The sequence below is a fragment of the Magallana gigas genome, chromosome 5, assembly GCF_963853765.1.
Source record: "Magallana gigas chromosome 5, xbMagGiga1.1, whole genome shotgun sequence".
In the NCBI taxonomy this organism is placed as follows: domain Eukaryota; kingdom Metazoa; phylum Mollusca; class Bivalvia; order Ostreida; family Ostreidae; genus Magallana; species Magallana gigas.
This window is the reverse complement of record NC_088857.1, coordinates 26,845,678-26,862,506: the sequence shown is the minus strand read 5'-3', so window position 1 is coordinate 26,862,506 and position 16,829 is coordinate 26,845,678. Positions and strand designations below refer to the sequence as shown.

At 32.8% G+C, this 16,829-nt stretch overlaps 1 protein-coding gene across 2 annotated transcripts; it reads right to left on the bottom strand.

Moving 5' to 3' along the window:
* Positions 1 to 837: 837 nt before the first annotated feature.
* On the bottom strand, positions 838 to 13,158 carry LOC105323107 (tetraspanin-13). Of its 2 annotated transcripts, XM_011422074.4 has the most exons (6): positions 12,999 to 13,158; positions 9,332 to 9,499; positions 5,721 to 5,924; positions 5,242 to 5,403; positions 4,456 to 4,540; positions 838 to 2,674 (listed from the first exon to the last, which is right to left on the bottom strand). In XM_011422074.4, exons 1-5 carry the CDS (start codon positions 13,059 to 13,061, stop codon positions 4,466 to 4,468), a joined length of 672 nt encoding a protein of 223 aa, XP_011420376.3. In that variant the 5' UTR covers positions 13,062 to 13,158; the 3' UTR covers positions 838 to 2,674; positions 4,456 to 4,465. The 2 variants fall into 2 exon arrangements, with proteins under 2 accessions (XP_011420376.3, XP_011420384.3); XM_011422082.4 differs by lacking the exon at positions 4,456 to 4,540.
* Between the last annotated feature and the right edge of the window lie 3,671 nt (positions 13,159 to 16,829).

Here is a 16,829-nt window from a genome sequence, read left to right as displayed (position 1 = left end):
CAATGTACTAAGTAGCTTGGCTCTTCACTGTGTGACATGCCAACCTCACAATAGGGGTTTATGGTGCCAATTGGGTACAAGTATACCATTTACGGTACCTGTCCTGCATAGGGTTCCCGAGATGTTAAAAGGACACTTTTAAGATGCCTCAGGATCATGACACAATTTCAGGTTTATCTGTCAGTCATAAAATAATTGTTTTTCATAAAATCATGATTGAGTTTTGTAATTGACAACGTTATATCAACTTGAAAACCCTTTCTAAAAATAGCATTTCAATTTTGTCAGTGTTTTCAATCCAGAGACATTAAGACAGTGTACACTTTTTGACTTAAGTCCAAGATTGCTTCATGATCCTGGGGGCTGATTTACCAACTAAAGTTCAAAACAATGAGTCTCCTTTTTTTCAAAAGGAACATACATGTAAAATAATTGAAGGACCATAAATCAATCAATGAAATCAATAAGCAGTGAAAGTTGATGTTTATGTTAACATACTTTTGATGTACAAAAAAAGCCTCTTTATTAATGCTGTCACTTGCTGCACATTTAGAAGTTGCTAAATGCTCAGCACCTTTTCCCTCGTTAGAAAATTCACACACTGAAAAAGCAATGCAAGTATGTATGTTATCAATCAACAATAAAGTTAAATCAAAAGTCACTGACCATTCTGTTATCTTATATCCTGGATCAGCAATGATCACATTGCAGCCATAAAAAGGCAATGTGATGTAGAGCATACACGTAAGCTGAATTTCTCTAACTAAACCCACAGAAGTAGCCTCAATACTTTCATTTCATTACTGTTTTTATACGGACAAAAAACAAAAACTGATCTATACTGAATTGTGCTTTATTTTATCCCATAATTTCTATACCTACAAAACTAATGACAAAACAAAAACAATATATTAAGAAAATAAATAAAACTCAATATAAAACTACTAATTATGCTGTATGTCTTGGCACACATGTAAAACATCTTCAGAATCTCCAGCTTCTTAATGTGAAAGAAACTCTTAATGAAACAATTTTTTGGAAGATTAAACAAAGCAAATACTGAAATGTCTCGACTCCTAACATTGTCGATGATGGTCTTTATTTTTGCAGTACCTACTTCCTACTCTCACATAAGTATATGCCAAGACATACAGCAGACACCAATATTCCATTAAAAAAAATTCCTTCAATTCTAAATTAAAAAATGGATTTCTAAACAGTAGGATACAACGGTCATGTCCAAGGGAGACAACAACAACAAAACAGAGATCAGAAGTAACACTCTCATTGTTATTCTAATGTTTGTGTAATATGACACAGAGGTACAGAATAAGTCAATCTCAAAAAACAATGTTTACAATTTTCTTTTCTAAGCTTTATAGATAGATACATCTGGGATGTATTTACAGTCGATGAGATAAAAACCAACAATATTTACTACAGTACATGTATTTATACATTTTTTGTTGAAATTTAAGAGTTAGATAAAACCAAGGTTTCAAGTGCTTGTACCAAATGAAATGAAATCAAACAGAAATAACTAATTCAGTCACTCCACTGCACAAATCTGAGATTCTGAATTATCACAATTCAATTTTAGTTTTATGAATATCTATTCTTGTCATGTCTCAGTGAAATCAATTAAGAGTATAAATATAGTGTTGAATATATATGGAATGTAAACAGATACAGAGTACTTGATTGTAGACCAAGGGTGAACATCCTATAGTACCTTACATGTATAAAGGACAATTTGCACTTGGACCATTGAGTGTACATAAATGTCCATACACTAATACATTTATGGTATATCTTACAATAAGTTTTATCCCCACATTATATTTATACACACTACTTTGGAGGTTAAGAAAAGAAATCTCGGGTAAAGAAGCACTCACATTATCACAATATAAACCAAAGTTTCTCCCGTTAATAAAATGCCCCAATCTTATTATCAAATTACATCTTAATTACAAAAAACATGTTTTTGGTGATATGAAACAAGTTATTTCCATGAATGTACACAACAGGTGGCTATAAATAAAAGTAAGCAACAAACAATTGCAAATATTGCACAAACTTATGAGTTTTGACAGTTGTTTAAAATTTTTCATTGAAAATCACACATGAAATGACATTGAATTTCCATGTACTTTAGAACTTATAATATTAATATCTCTAAAAGTAATTCAAAGGTGTTGAGTTAACATATGATAAATAAAAAATTGGAATAAAAAAAATCAGTTTACGCATGATATACATGTATACACCGTACACGTGTACCAGTATATGTATATAATTGTCAGTAATATGTATTCTCCCCCTATTCTTTTTTTCAGGAGGAAAGAAAAAAAATTAGCCAGAGGAAAATTGAATTAAACAAATCTACAACCTTCATTCCTTTTTCATCTTCCTTTCATTAATGCAATAAGGTATTATTATACATACAATTCACACCTCTCAGTCACTAACATTTACCAGTAAACACCACACCCCATATAAACCTCAATTTCTAACCCCATGTTCTCTTCTCTCACATAGCATATACGATATAATCTATTTATTGAATGATAAATTAATAATTAACTAGGAGCTACTGTTATAAAAATGCGCTGGGATTTGCCATGGGATCTTTGAGGTTTCTATACCGCAGTGCCAACCACACACCTATAAGCTGCAAAATAAAATAAAATAAGATCTTAACACATTACTTGAGTCATAAATGTATGCATGGAGAAAACTATCATAATGAGACTTTCTTTAAAAAAAAATAGCAACAAGGACATTACAGCAATAATCAAAATAAGAATTTTAAAGATATCATGATTGTAATTTTTCTTTGTGCCTAAATCTGTCTTTTATGGTTTGCAAGTAAAAACAGTCACATCTCTACAGTTACATAGTTTGATAAAATATACAAGGGCATTCTTAAGGTTCTCCGATCCTCAGCCTCAAAGTATTTTTTTTCATGCATTTTACAAATTTCTCGCAGTTTTGGCCCCGATGGATATAATAGAATAAATATACAAGTTGAGATCAAATTAGAGAAGAAAAAAAAACCGATTGTACTGGTACATCGGTGGCTCGAACCCCTTTACCTTTATGTTGTAGGTCTCCGTGGAGCCACTAAGCCAAGCAGTTCTTTGAATAGTGGAGTGTAATATTAACACTACAAGACTTATTACTGGTATATTTCTCTAGACTAATATATAGAGGCAGATTTATGGTACGAATAAAATAATTGCGGATAATTTAGAGTTATCGAACATTGCTGAGGATCAGAGATCGTTAATGAGTCTATTACAAGACTGTAATTCAACCTCTCAATTCACTTTATAAAGAATTTTTTTACTTGTTGCTAGTATTTTATTGATACACCAACACCAAAATAAAAGAACAAAACCAAACCCGGGGTCGAAAAGAGAGGGATTTTAAAGTCATGCTTGACATATGTAATATTTAACACAAGCCCAAATTTACATAAAGAGGAGATGCTCTTTATCATGAAGTAGAAATTTAAGGTTGTTTAAACATACATTGCCCGTTGTAAAGTAACCATCTGTTTAAGTGAATGTTAAAAAATTTTGATTGTTTCATTTGATAAACAATTTTTGTTAAAGACAAAATGGAAAAAAAAACACTTTAGCTAAAAAAATTTTATAAGTGAATTAAATGAATAACTTTTAATTAGAGTTAGCTAAAAATTAATAGTCAATGATTCACTGACTTTCATTCTGATGTTATTCTCTGGGATTAGTTGAAAAGACACTAAAGCATCTGTAGTGAAAAGGTATAAAGCATATGAACAAGTTGTTACATAAATAAACAAAGGTTTTATGCTTGTGAGATTCTCGTGACAACACTTAAAATGGCTTATACTTTTGAAAAATTCTTATACACACATATTTCACACTATAACGATGTGTAATTGAGATGTTTGAAGTGTGTGAATAAAATCCTTGTTGAACCAGAGAAAAATAGAAAAATATCAGATAAATGATTGCATAAACAGAGAGAATAAAAATTACAAATACCCTACACCATATAGCTCTCATACATATATCATCTTAGGACAGGGGTTTGGTTATTATGCAGGAAAATGGGGGGGGGGGGTTCAATTATAAAAAATTCCTTTGTAATTTGTTATCTAATTATCTAGATAGTTTTAAAATAACATCGATGCATCAATAATGCATTGAATCTTATTTACCGGTATACTTATATAAAAGATTCTGTGCTTTTAATATTAATGCATTGACAGTATTTGTTAAAACTATCTGCTATTCAATTCAACAAAACTAATATGGTTGCTGCAAAAGAAGTAACACTATTAAGTGATACGCTATATATATATGCTATGGCTGCCATTGGATGCAGGGAAGTGTATATGTATCGGAACATGCTGATAATGCCAAAAAAATGCCATGCAGTGCACAGTTAGTATACTATACACACTTGTGAGTAATTAAAGGAATGAACTAGGATTGGCTTGTGGATTCTTCTGGTTTCTATATCGAACCGTAATCCAGACGCCTAGGATCTGTAAGTAAAACATACCGAAAAACGGGAAACGTGAGACACAATCACAGAAATCTCATGCTGATGTGACACACTTTATGTAACTCACTAAAGAGGATGTGATGATGTTGGACAACACAAGTTTTGCTTTCTCATGCCTCAAAACTAACAACTCATGATCAGGTATTAACCATTCCCCCCCTGCTTGTGCTTTCTCAAGTTTGTTAATTTGGATTTCTCCTCAACCAGCCCTTACACAGATTTATCAGCTAAGCTTCAATTCTTAGTCATGCCATTCCCCGCATGTGCAAGACAATTGTTAATTACAAGGATGCCCAGTCTATATACCTATGCATCTTTTGAGCAAAATTTCTCAGCTCAGCACTTCCAACATGCAATAACTTTGGCAATTATATAATAACATATGAGAACTTAACTGCTTTAAAGATTCAAAATGCTCATATATGCTCAAATATATATATTTTAATAAATGTAATATATTTGCAATTATTAAGTGAGCAAAATAATTGACAAAATTGTAGAGTCATTCATTACATACCTATCATATTACAATCAAAGCTCATGATAAGAAGTAAATCTTAATAAAACATCTTCTTTCAGGGGCCATAATATATAAAAGTATTAACTGTTTTCTAGCCTACAACAAAATGAAACAGAATGAAACATTGACACTGTGCAACACCGTCACCCTATCATACTTACCTCTGTAAAACTAAAGAACAGGCCTATCCCTCCCGTCAACTTGAAGCCGTAGTTTATCTTATCACTAAGTTTCTCTAAGCAAGATGAACATGGACAATTCTTCAAAGTAGAATTACTGTTCTCTGAACAACATCCAGCAGGTGAACCTGCACAACACGTCAACTGCAAAATATAACAAGAGGCTTATAAAACACACTGCTCACGTAAACAAATAGTTATGTGATTATTGTATAACTCAGGTAAATTGCAATGTAACTCTGCAACTAGTACATCAACACAATCAGATACAAAAGCAATTATTTCATGCATACATTATCATTATCTTTATATACAATATTCAAGTAAATTTTGTTCTTGGCTTTATACCAACTGGCCTCCTCTTTGTTGTTGAAATTGCATCAATACAAAGTGTGGAATTTTCCACATTTACAATGACAATACCCCTCAAAATAAAAGGTACCACTGAACCCAACACTCACACTTTCACAGGAGGGGTGTTGGCCCCTGTCCTGGTCCTTGAATCCGCAGCACTGGGAGGTGGCCTGGACAATGATACGTGTCTCGTTACTGGAGAAGTCCCAGCCGGACTTGGCCAGCTGTTCTCGCTGCTCCTCGTTGACGGCCAGGCAGGCACAGGCCAGGGAGAACTGGACCAAGAACACCAGGAACAGGATGATCATGTACTGAGCACGCTCAGGAAATCTAATGTTCTCAAGTCTATTCAGAGATACTGATACTGATGTGAACATATAGGGGCCTGAGTAATCTACAGTGTTCTTAATTCAATTCAGAGATACAATGTTATCTACTGTGTGAACACTGGTCATCAATAAAAAAATTTTTTGATGTACTCTGACCCCCATTTTCAAAAGTGGGTTGGTTGGCAGGTTTTTGGGTTTTTTTTTTAATGAATCTGACATAAAATTTTCTACACCATAATCTGTCGAACATAATACACAGTTGTGTTTAATACACGTGGCTTTGTTCATGACTATTTTCATCCATGTTGTATAGATGTTTGCTAGTTACAAGCTTTATTCTTATCTATTAAAGCATTTGGAATATAACAGATGAACCCTAAACTTTAAAACCAATATGATCTAGATATTTTTTTCCGAAAAAATAAATCAGAATTTTGATAAGTGCTAAAAAAACAACTGAGTCAGCCAATTTTCATGTGTCAATCAGAGTACATCAAACAAAACAATTTTAAATTTAGGCCTAAAAAATATATGTGCTCAAGAAATCTAAAGAAGATTATTATTTTATGAGCCACAGGTCAGTGAAAGGTCATGACAGAACTGTGAACTCATGACCTCAACTATAACAAGAGGCCCATGGGCCACATCGCTCACCTGAACAGCAGTTCCTTGTAACATTACATTTCGTAGCATATGCTTTTTCTATTTTAAACATTGAATCCCTTTCTGGGGACCCAGTAATGGTCCGAGGTTTATGGTTGGCTTGAACAACATAAATAGTAACATAGGAATGAAAATGTGTAGCACTGCGGTGGGACCGCACGTACACAACCTGAAAAACTGAACGTAGAAGAGTTCCACTTCAAGAGGAATAACTCTCAGACTGTACAGAACATTAAGAAAGATAACTCTTGGTTCCACTACATTAGAGTTTACACAATTTGAGGATCCTTGCATAGTAATCTCACAAACTGTAGCATTATAGTTCTCGAGAAGAACTTTTTAAAAACATTTTCAATATATCTTTCTATGTTAAACTTTGAACCCCTTTTGGGGCCACAGTATTAGTCCAGTGCTAAAGTTTTAATTATTTGGAATCTACATTATTTAAGGATGCTTGCATAGTTATCTCACAAGCTGAAGCATTATAGTTCCCTAGAAAAAGATTTTTCAACATTTTCCCTCTATATTTCTATGCTAAACTTTGAACACCTCTTGGGGCCCCAGTATTAGATTGAGGTCACGGCTTTTATAATTTCGAATCTACACTATTTGAGGGTGCTTACGTAGTTATCTGACAAATTGATGCATTGTAGTTCTCGAAAAGAAGATTTTTAAACATTTTCCATATATACCGGTACTTCTACATTTAACTTTAAACCCATCTTGGGTCCCTAGTATTAGTCCAGGGGTCACTATTTTAAAACTGTCGAACCTTCATTATCCAAGGTTGTATGCATGATAGTAATCTCACAAATTGAAGCATTGTAGTTCTCGAGAAGAAGATTTTTTAACCTGTTACCTTTATATTTCTATAATAAACTTTGACCCCATCTTGGGGCCCCATTATTGGTCCGGGGGTCACGATTTTACGAATTAGGAATCTACATAAGCGAAGGATGCATGCATAGATATTCCACTAACTAAAACATTGTAGTTCTTGAGAAGAAAATTTTTAAACTTTTCCTTTGTTTTTTAAAATGTTTAAATTTTGAACCCCTCTTGGTGCCCATCAATTGTCCGGGAGTTACAATTTTTTGAATCTACATTATTTAAGGATGTACATGTATGCATAGTAATATCCCAAACAGTTGCACGATGGTTCTTGAGAAGATTTTAAAACATTTTCCTATATATGTTAAAATCTAAACCCCTCCTGGGGCCCCACTTTTGTTCGGGGGTCACGATTTTTACAATCTTCACTATATATACAACCTTTTGTGTATGTATTGTTATTTTTGGTGAAGTGGTTCTTGAGAAGAAAATTTTTAAACATTTTTCATATGTAGTTCTATGTTAAATTTTGATCCCCGCCTGGGGCCCCAGTTTTGGTCCGAGGGTCACGATTTTTACAATTTAGAATCTTCATTATACATACAAGCTTTTGTGTAAATATTGGCATTTCTGGTGCAGTGGTTCTTGAGAAGATGATTTTTTAAACATTTTCCTATGTATTTCTATGTTAAACTTTGAACCCCGCCTGGGGCCCCAGTTTTGGTCCGAGGGTCACGATTTTTACAATTTAGAATCTTCACAATATATACAAGCTTTTGTGTAAATATTGGCATTTCTGGTGCAGTGGTTCTTGAGAAGAAGATTTTTTAAACATTTTCCTATGTATTTCTATGTTAAACTTTGAACCCCGCCTGGGGCCCCAGTTTTGGTCCGAGGGTCACGATTTTTATAATTTAGAATCTTCACTTTGTATACAAGCTTTTGTGTAAATATTGGCATTCCTGGTGCAGTGGTTCTTGAGAAGAAGATTTTTTAAACATTTTCCTATGTATTTCTATGTTAAACTTTGAACCCCGCCTGGGGCCCCAGTTTTGGTCCGAGGGTCACGATTTTTATAATTTAGAATCTTCACTTTGTATACAAGCTTTTGTGTAAATATTGGCATTCCTGGTGCAGTGGTTCTTGAGAAGAAGATTTTTTAAACATTTTCCTATGTATTTCTATATATGTTAAACTTTGAACCCCGCCTGGGGCCCCAGTTTTGGTCCGAGGGTCACGATTTTTACAATTTAGAATCTTCACTATATATACAAGCTTTTGTGTAAATATTGGCATTTCTGGTGCAGTGGTTCTTGAGAAGAAGATTTTTTAAACATTTTCCTATGTATTTCTATGTTAAACTTTGAACCCCGCCTGGGGCCCCAGTTTTGGTCCGAGGGTCACGATTTTTACAATTTAGAATCTTCACTATATATACAAGCTTTTGTGTAAATATTGGCATTTCTGGTGCAGTGGTTCTTGAGAAGAAGATTTTTAAAGACATGCACCCTATACTCACTGTTTCGCAATTATCTCCCTTTTGAAAAGGGCTGTGCCCTTTATTTTAACAATTTATAATCCCCTTTCCATAAGGATGCTTTGTACCAAATTTGGTTAAATTTGGCCCAGTGGTTTTTGAGAAGAAGTTGAAAATGTGAAAAGTTTACAGACGGACGGACAGACGGACGGACGGACGGACGACGGACAACGGGTGATCAGAAAAGCTCACTTGAACCTTCGGTTCAGGTGAGCTAAAAATGTTCATAATTTTCTTAATTCAAGCTTTGAGATTGAATCATATCCTAATTTAATACTGCCCTAACTGAATGCTCCAGAATTGAAAAGAAAAAAGTAACAATGTAGAAAATCTGTCTCAAAAAAGTTTCCAAGGATACAAAAAAAAGCAGCACTTGATGGTGTCTACATGCTCCTATAAGTCCTATTAAGGCTGTGAAGAATAGGAAGACGCCACAGGAAATGACACCTCCCACCAGAGCAAGGCTGGTGACCACGGTTACCACTCGGGCATAGGCAGCAACTCCCACCAAAACAAAGGACACCAACTGAAAAAATAAAGAGAGGGTGTAATATAGCCTGAAAAAAACATAAACAAAGGGGATACTGTGGAATCATTAACACAGATATAGCGAAATCTCAGATAAAGAGAAGTTTTTTTGAGTCCCCAGTAAAGTTGTTAACAAATCTTTGCAAAAATTTACGGTTATAACGAAATTGGATATAACAAAGTTATGGGTATAGCGAACTGATTTTGAGTCCTGTATAGGTGAAATCTAACACTTTGAACATTGAAATTTAACACTTTGATAATGAATTTCTTTTCAGTATTAACTGTTTTAAAAGTTTGCACAACCATTAAACATAAAATTTTGAAAGAATTTTCACATAAATTCTTTAATTCACAATCCTATTTTTAAGGTACCAAAAGACTGTATTTTCATTCTAAGCCTCAATTAGCAAAAATTGTAGTCTGGTGAAAGAAAACATGTGTAAAGTGAATTTGCTGAATCTATTATACGAATTCGTTAAACGAATATAAGAAATTACGTATATAACAAATTAAATCCACTGATCCCTAGGACTTTGCTATATACATGTACTCTGGTGTAGGCGTTTTGTAGTTTATTGACGAAATGTCTTAATTCATAAGGAAGATTCATAAAAATTGCATCCCCCTCACATACCAAAAATCCTGATAAAAAAATCATGTCTACTATGAATCAGAATGGTTTTAGAAAACTTTTATCAATATAAAAAAACCAAAACAAACAAAAAACAGGCTATTTGTTTCCCCCTGAAAAGAACTTTTCAAACAAATATCCCTTGAAAATTATCATTCTACATGAAACCTTATAAAATTGATGTTATTTGCTCAACCTATCGTTATTATTCTTGTCATTGATTGGTATTATCACCCCCCAGATTTCTATTGTTCCCTGGCCCCAATCTTCAGCCAGCTGTGTCCATGTCATGTACCAGTCCATGTTATCTATTGATGGTCCAATACCCTGTCTACAGCTGCATCAGATGTTCAAAATGTAATCAGAATTTCATATTTCTTTGTTAGTCAAGATAAAACAACATATGATGTACAAATAAAATTAATTTAGAATTCTCTGCAACAATACATGGTATAAATGTCATCATGTCACTTTTTCAGTTCTAACTCAAACTATGCTGTTTCAATTTAGTCACATTTTAATGTTTAATTTCTTTTAATCTTAAAAAAAAAAGAATAATATTATGTGACCATACCACATACTCTATTGATTATATAGGTATACATTTGTGATAAAATGAACAGCCCCTGTCACTTTTCATTTTATCTACATTTATCTGTAATTGCTATCAAATTAAGTTTGCAAACATTTATTCTGCCTCAGATAAAAATCCTTAAATATCATTGGTCTAAAACTTACTGTATCAAACCATATCATATCATGTTGATTACTAGCTGACATGAATTCAGCTTATTTTTCCCTTCCACATCCACCCACATGATTTGCTGGCCAAATATCAAATCAATTAATACACATGTATCAATTTGACATAAAATCAAAGTACTGAAATACTGACAGAAGTTGATTTTATTATTATTCATTTTATCAAAATCGATATATATCTGAAAAATTATATCCAAGAAATATTAAACTCTGGCGTAGGAATACATATGGCTACAAAAAATATCTTAATTGTTTGTACCATTTAAAAGGTGACTATTTTTAAGGTAATTATAAAAACCGGTAATTAATTCCTTGAAAAACAATGCTTCTAAATACATTACATCAAATTTATCGATTACTTTCAAGTACTTAAAAGTACTGACTCTTGTCAGCAGTCATGATTTGTCCCTAGGTCTAAACTCTGATTCAGTAACTGCATAGGATCACTTCCAAAAATCAAAAAGGAGCCTCGTAATTGATACCCAATTGTACCAGCTAGAACATGTAATAAAACAGTCAATTTGGTTTTTTATCAGTTGATTGTTACAAAAAACTCCAGATCTTTAGTTAAGCTTCAGATTTTAAGTATTCAAAGATCACTTCAAGGTTCCTGTCATGAGAACAGGAAGAGCATTCGCAATTAAGATAAACATATAGTGTTAACACTTTGCAGGCAAATACGGAAATATACTGGGTCCTTTCTACAAAACTGATGCTTATACACTTAAAAAGCTTTGGTGTCATTCAGTGAAAGAGATTTCATGTACATCATAATTTACTTCCTAACAAAATTTTTAAGAAGTAACATCTTTGTTGCACCAAAGAACATGTATTCAAGGTTTAGAATTACAGTATAATCATCAAGTCCATATTTTACATTGAAAATTTTCAAATTTAAAAGTTAATGAAACAATCAATGAACAATCCTGTTCAATTCATGCTTCTTAAGGTAGTTATTTATAAGGTAAAATAAGGATCAGCCTTAATAGAAGCAAACTGACTAAGAGCTGAGAATGGCAGAGAGTCTTACGAGTTTATGAGTTAACTGGACCAAAACAGAAGGTGGATTGCATTGTATTTAGAACTTCCAGTAAAAGTTATGTGGTCCTGCTCTCGAGTCTAATGCATTAATTCAGGCAACTGATTTTCTTTGTTAAAAATGTAGATTAAACATTTGATATCTAAAATACATTTTTTTTACCCGAGCCCAAATATCGTTTATAGTTTAAGACAGGTATATATTTTGTTATCCTGCATCCTTATATTTCACATTTAATACTTCAACCAAGCTGTTTTCGATAAATTTCGCTGCATAACTGTGGTTAAATTCATGACGTCATGGCGTAAACAAAGCAAGAAAGATGAACTCACTATGCATTTAAACGTCAAATCAGTGCACAAGGCTGTAAATAGGGGCATTGACCGAATATAGCTTTTGTTTAACTTTATTAAGTTACCTTTATTATGTCAGTGCAAGAGGAAGTTGCAGGATAAAATTTTAAACAACGTTTGATTTTAAAATAATTCCCGTTTTATTTACTGCCGTACGACCAATTCTTGTTTCTCGCCAGTACATTATGACGTCATTTTATCAACAATAAAATTATATACAAAAAATGACATCACAATGTACTGGCGAGAAATAGTACTTGGCGAGAACTGGTCGTACGCCAGTACAGTTTCATTAAATCAGAACACTTTTTGAATCAAACCACTGTATCAATGGAAAATAAAGACTGAGTCAGTGACAGTAGGTTCCACCATACTATCACATTTCAACTGTGCAAATAAAATGATCTATTATTACCTATTATACTGTAGTCACTTCATAGCTGGGATACACTGTCAGGGGATACAAAAATTGCAAGTAACTCTAAAACTACCGAGTACCGTGATTTATTTGAAACATGTATCAAACATCATTCTGATTGATTCTTTACAGAATTTTCTCACCCACCATAGTTTTTTAAGAAATCTACTTGGCAGAATTTTTCTCATAATTCTAGCAGACCATTCTCCTTGTCATTCGAAGATCCTCTCACGAGTAATGTCAATTTAGAGTGGTCTTTCAATGATAAAAACATTTTCAATTGGTACTTACAATGTAAAATATATTTAAGGCTGCAAGGGTATTCTTGGAGCAAGTAAAACCTCCACAAACCATCGTCAACCACAAGTTATCTTCCAACGCAGCAGATGTGTATTATGACCAATGTCTCACGTGACTTTGTATTTCCGGTGGTAGTTGCGTATTTCAGGATGACAGTATGAAATTATATGAAATACAGATAATAAAGGGGCCGATTTGGATTTTTTTTTGCGGAAAAAACAGAAAAGCAAAACTCTTTTTTTAGCATGAGTTTCAAAGTCACAAATCTTGAAAATAGATCCTCTCTATGGGGCGCCGTTTCAATATGTATTTTCTGATATCCGAAAATGATTTTTTTGATATCAAGAATTGGAATTCTTGATATCAAAAAATCATTTTCTGATATCAGAAATTCGAATTCTTGATATTAGAAAATACGATCCATTTTTTATATCAAAAATTCGATTTTGTTATATCAAAAAACATTTTCTAATATCAGAAATTCGATTTTTTTTATATCAGAAAATGATTTTTGGATATCAGAAATTCAAACTGATTTTTTGATATCAAGAATTATATTTCCTGATATCAAAAATTCTGATAAAATGGTGAATAAATTTTTACTTATTTAATCAAATTGAATACTCCTTTGACCCAAAATTAAATTGCTGATCTTCAGATCAAGCCCGATTTGCATTTTATTATTTTTTGTTGTAAAAATTTATACCTATATCGCATAGCACCCTAATTCCGTCACTACCCTAACTCCGTCACTTTCGGGAAACTCCTCGCCGTTTGAAATCAAGTGTGATTATGACGTCATTTTTTGCATGTCAAAAATCTTCAATCAAATGTCAACAGTTTACAACGGTTAAGTTTAAGAATGTGTTCAAACATAACAAAATTACACCCTGTTCATTTTATGCAAGAATAATTGCGTGAAATCAGCTAACACCTTTTTACGGGTGCACTAAAATAACGATATTTCTGACATGCGGGCCTATTTGATTATTTACTGTGGTCAGTCATTTTAAGAGAGGTCAAGATGAAACATTTCACATGTAATTTATTTTTTATTACGGTTATTGATACATTTTTTTCAGTCCGCAATAGCGTTTATGCACTACACTGATGATAACGTCAAATCGCTCATGCCGTAATTTTTGCCTTATATATACGGTAATTATAGAATATGTTACATTTATTAAAAATGTAATAAATAAATAACATAATCATTGATATATTCATTATTGATATGATATTTTTGAAACATATAAGGACAGAAATCAAATGACATCAATACATTCTGAAAAGGTCGTTGTGATTGTTGTTACAAGGACCAATTTTTTTTTATTCTGGCGATCATTTCACTTAGATGAAATGATATACAATTTAAATTGTTTACACCGATTTTACTTATTATAACTTGGTCTAGATACAAGTTGAGTTTAAACTAAATTGTTAATGTGTCTTCATTCCCTGGCGTATCATAGATCATGTGGGTGACGGAGTTAGGTTCATAAGTTATGATAGCACGTGTGATAAACGTCGTTTTCAGAGGGCTTATTTGAATAATATTAACCCTCTGACTGCGGCAGGGACATATATGTCCTTTTACCGCTGGCTGCGAGAGGGACATATATGTCCTTCACGACGTCATAAACGTTAAGTCACTTCCCCTTTCATTTTCAACGAATTTCATATCATTTTTACTCGATTTTTACTATATAGATTGATTTTAATTTTTAGAAACATCAACATTTTGTTACAGTTAGCAAAAATTTTTAAAATACGCAAAAGATACAGTAACTCGCGACGACTTGATGTCGTAAGTAATGAGTGTTATAACAATATGAGCAGCGATTTTCATGTTGAATTTTTTTATTGCGATAATGTTATTTTCTACTAAAATGACAAAAAATATCATGGTTTTTAAAATATCTTTTAGCCATATTTGTGTGTGAAAAGGCCGTTAAGAAGCCTTAATTGGAACATAATTGAATTATTGTCGTCCTGTACAAAAATTGATTTGCTAAATATTCCTTAGAGGAGAAATATTTCCTCTGACAAAAATTAATAATTTTTTCAAACCTTATTTATTATAAAAGTTTAAGTTATATGCAGACTTATCATACTATAGCAGCTTTTTACAGCAAAATAAAATTCTAAAAAAGTACAGCTCATATTGCTTTAACTTTATTGCGGTTATCATCTCAGAGAATCCATCAGCCTTCGATGTGGGTTACATCAGACAAATGTGAAATAAAAATAAAAGACTGGTTTGAGCATATATATATTTGCGACTTTGAGCTTCTTGCGATTCTCGTGAAACTGAGTCGCACGAAAATAAGAAAGTTTTAAAGTATATCATACGTATACATTTCGTTCTCCTTTCAATTATCCCGGTTATGAGTATGAAAACATCATACAAACCAAGAAAAAAATGAATTATTCAGTCGCCATTACCAACGAATAAATTATTTAGTCGGCATTACCTCTCCAACCCCCCAACCCTGTTCTTCATCGGAATAAAAACAAACGGTGATTAATACATGTAGTTTCTCGTAAATTGTAAGAGTACTATATAATTTTATTATTACACTTATTACCGATATCAAAATGCACACCATGATTCACAATTTTAGTTTTGATCTGAATGATATGAAAGTGTTATTCCTCTGCTATGAAACAAAATGCAGAGTATGGTTTTCCATGTTGACTAGCGGTATTTGCAAGTCATCAGATCGTTTTTAGAAATATGGATTCTTTAATGCCGTACTCGAAGTTTCCCTATCTAAGATTTTCTTAAAGTACATGTATGTATATGAAAGGCCCTGGTAGAAGTCTGATATACATTTTGCAAGAATCACTTGTAAGCTCTGAATGAACTACCAAACTAGATCCCTTGAATACACAATAAATGCTTACAAAATCTCACTGGAAATGTACTCATTTAATTTGTAGCAGTGGTGGTTTTTTTTAAACAAATGTCAACAAAGTAAAAACAAAATCAAGGTAACTACGTATATAATTTATTTCTTTAAATGTTTACTTTCACAATTTATCACATACGTTGATGTTTGAAATGTGAATAAATTTTTGCAAGCATCTTCTCCAATCATATAATTACCATCATTATTATATGTGCTAGTGCTATACCTATTATACTAGTCTAGTGCTTAACCATAAGATTTTTTGTTTTTAAGACAATCTAAAGTATTCCGATGTGTTTAACCATTTAGTTGTCGTAGTTGAACCTAATAGAAGAGCAAGTTTTGATTATGACATCAAACGGTCGTGGTGCATGAAACAGCAATAGCAAGCACACATAAGACGAATTGTCAAATCGCTATTAGTAGATACTTTATATACTACATTATATAAATAGTGCCTGTTTGGGAGGGTAACAGTTGAAATTGACACCCCGAGAAAACCATTGTCAACCGACGCGAAGCGGAGGTTGACAATGGTTTTCGAGGGGTGTCAATTTCAACTGTTATCCTCCCAAACAGGCACTATTTATTTTGTTATACTGAATGTCTTTTTTAAAATTTTAAAGAAAATTTTACTGCTTTTATATAGGAATAACGTGAATTCTACAGCGAACCGTACGCGCATAATTTTCGCGCATGTAACATTTTTTAATGTTACCCGTTGCCAAGTGCGTTGCTAACGCTGAGGGTAATAGTAAATATTATTAACTGCGTCTTAACCAATCAGATTTCAGTATTTAACATGAAAGTATAACAAAAGATATTAACATGTTTTTTTTGGCGAGATATCAGACACTATATCTTTTAACACGATTAAATAATCCTGTATTTTTTTACTGTATACCACTAC

Excerpts from the sequence above, each read along its gene's own strand:
- LOC105323107 (XM_011422074.4), bottom strand. The coding sequence starts at position 13,061 with ATGGTTTGTGGAGGTTTTACTTGCTCCAAGAATACCCTTGCAGCCTTA. Across the intron at positions 9,500-12,998 it reads CCTTAAATATATTTTACATT|TTGGTGTCCTTTGTTTTGGT; the intron begins GTAAGTACCAAT and ends TTATTTTTTCAG. Across the intron at positions 4,541-5,241 it reads TGTTCTTTAGTTTTACAGAG|ATCCTAGGCGTCTGGATTAC; the intron begins GTAAGTATGATA and ends TTTTACTTACAG.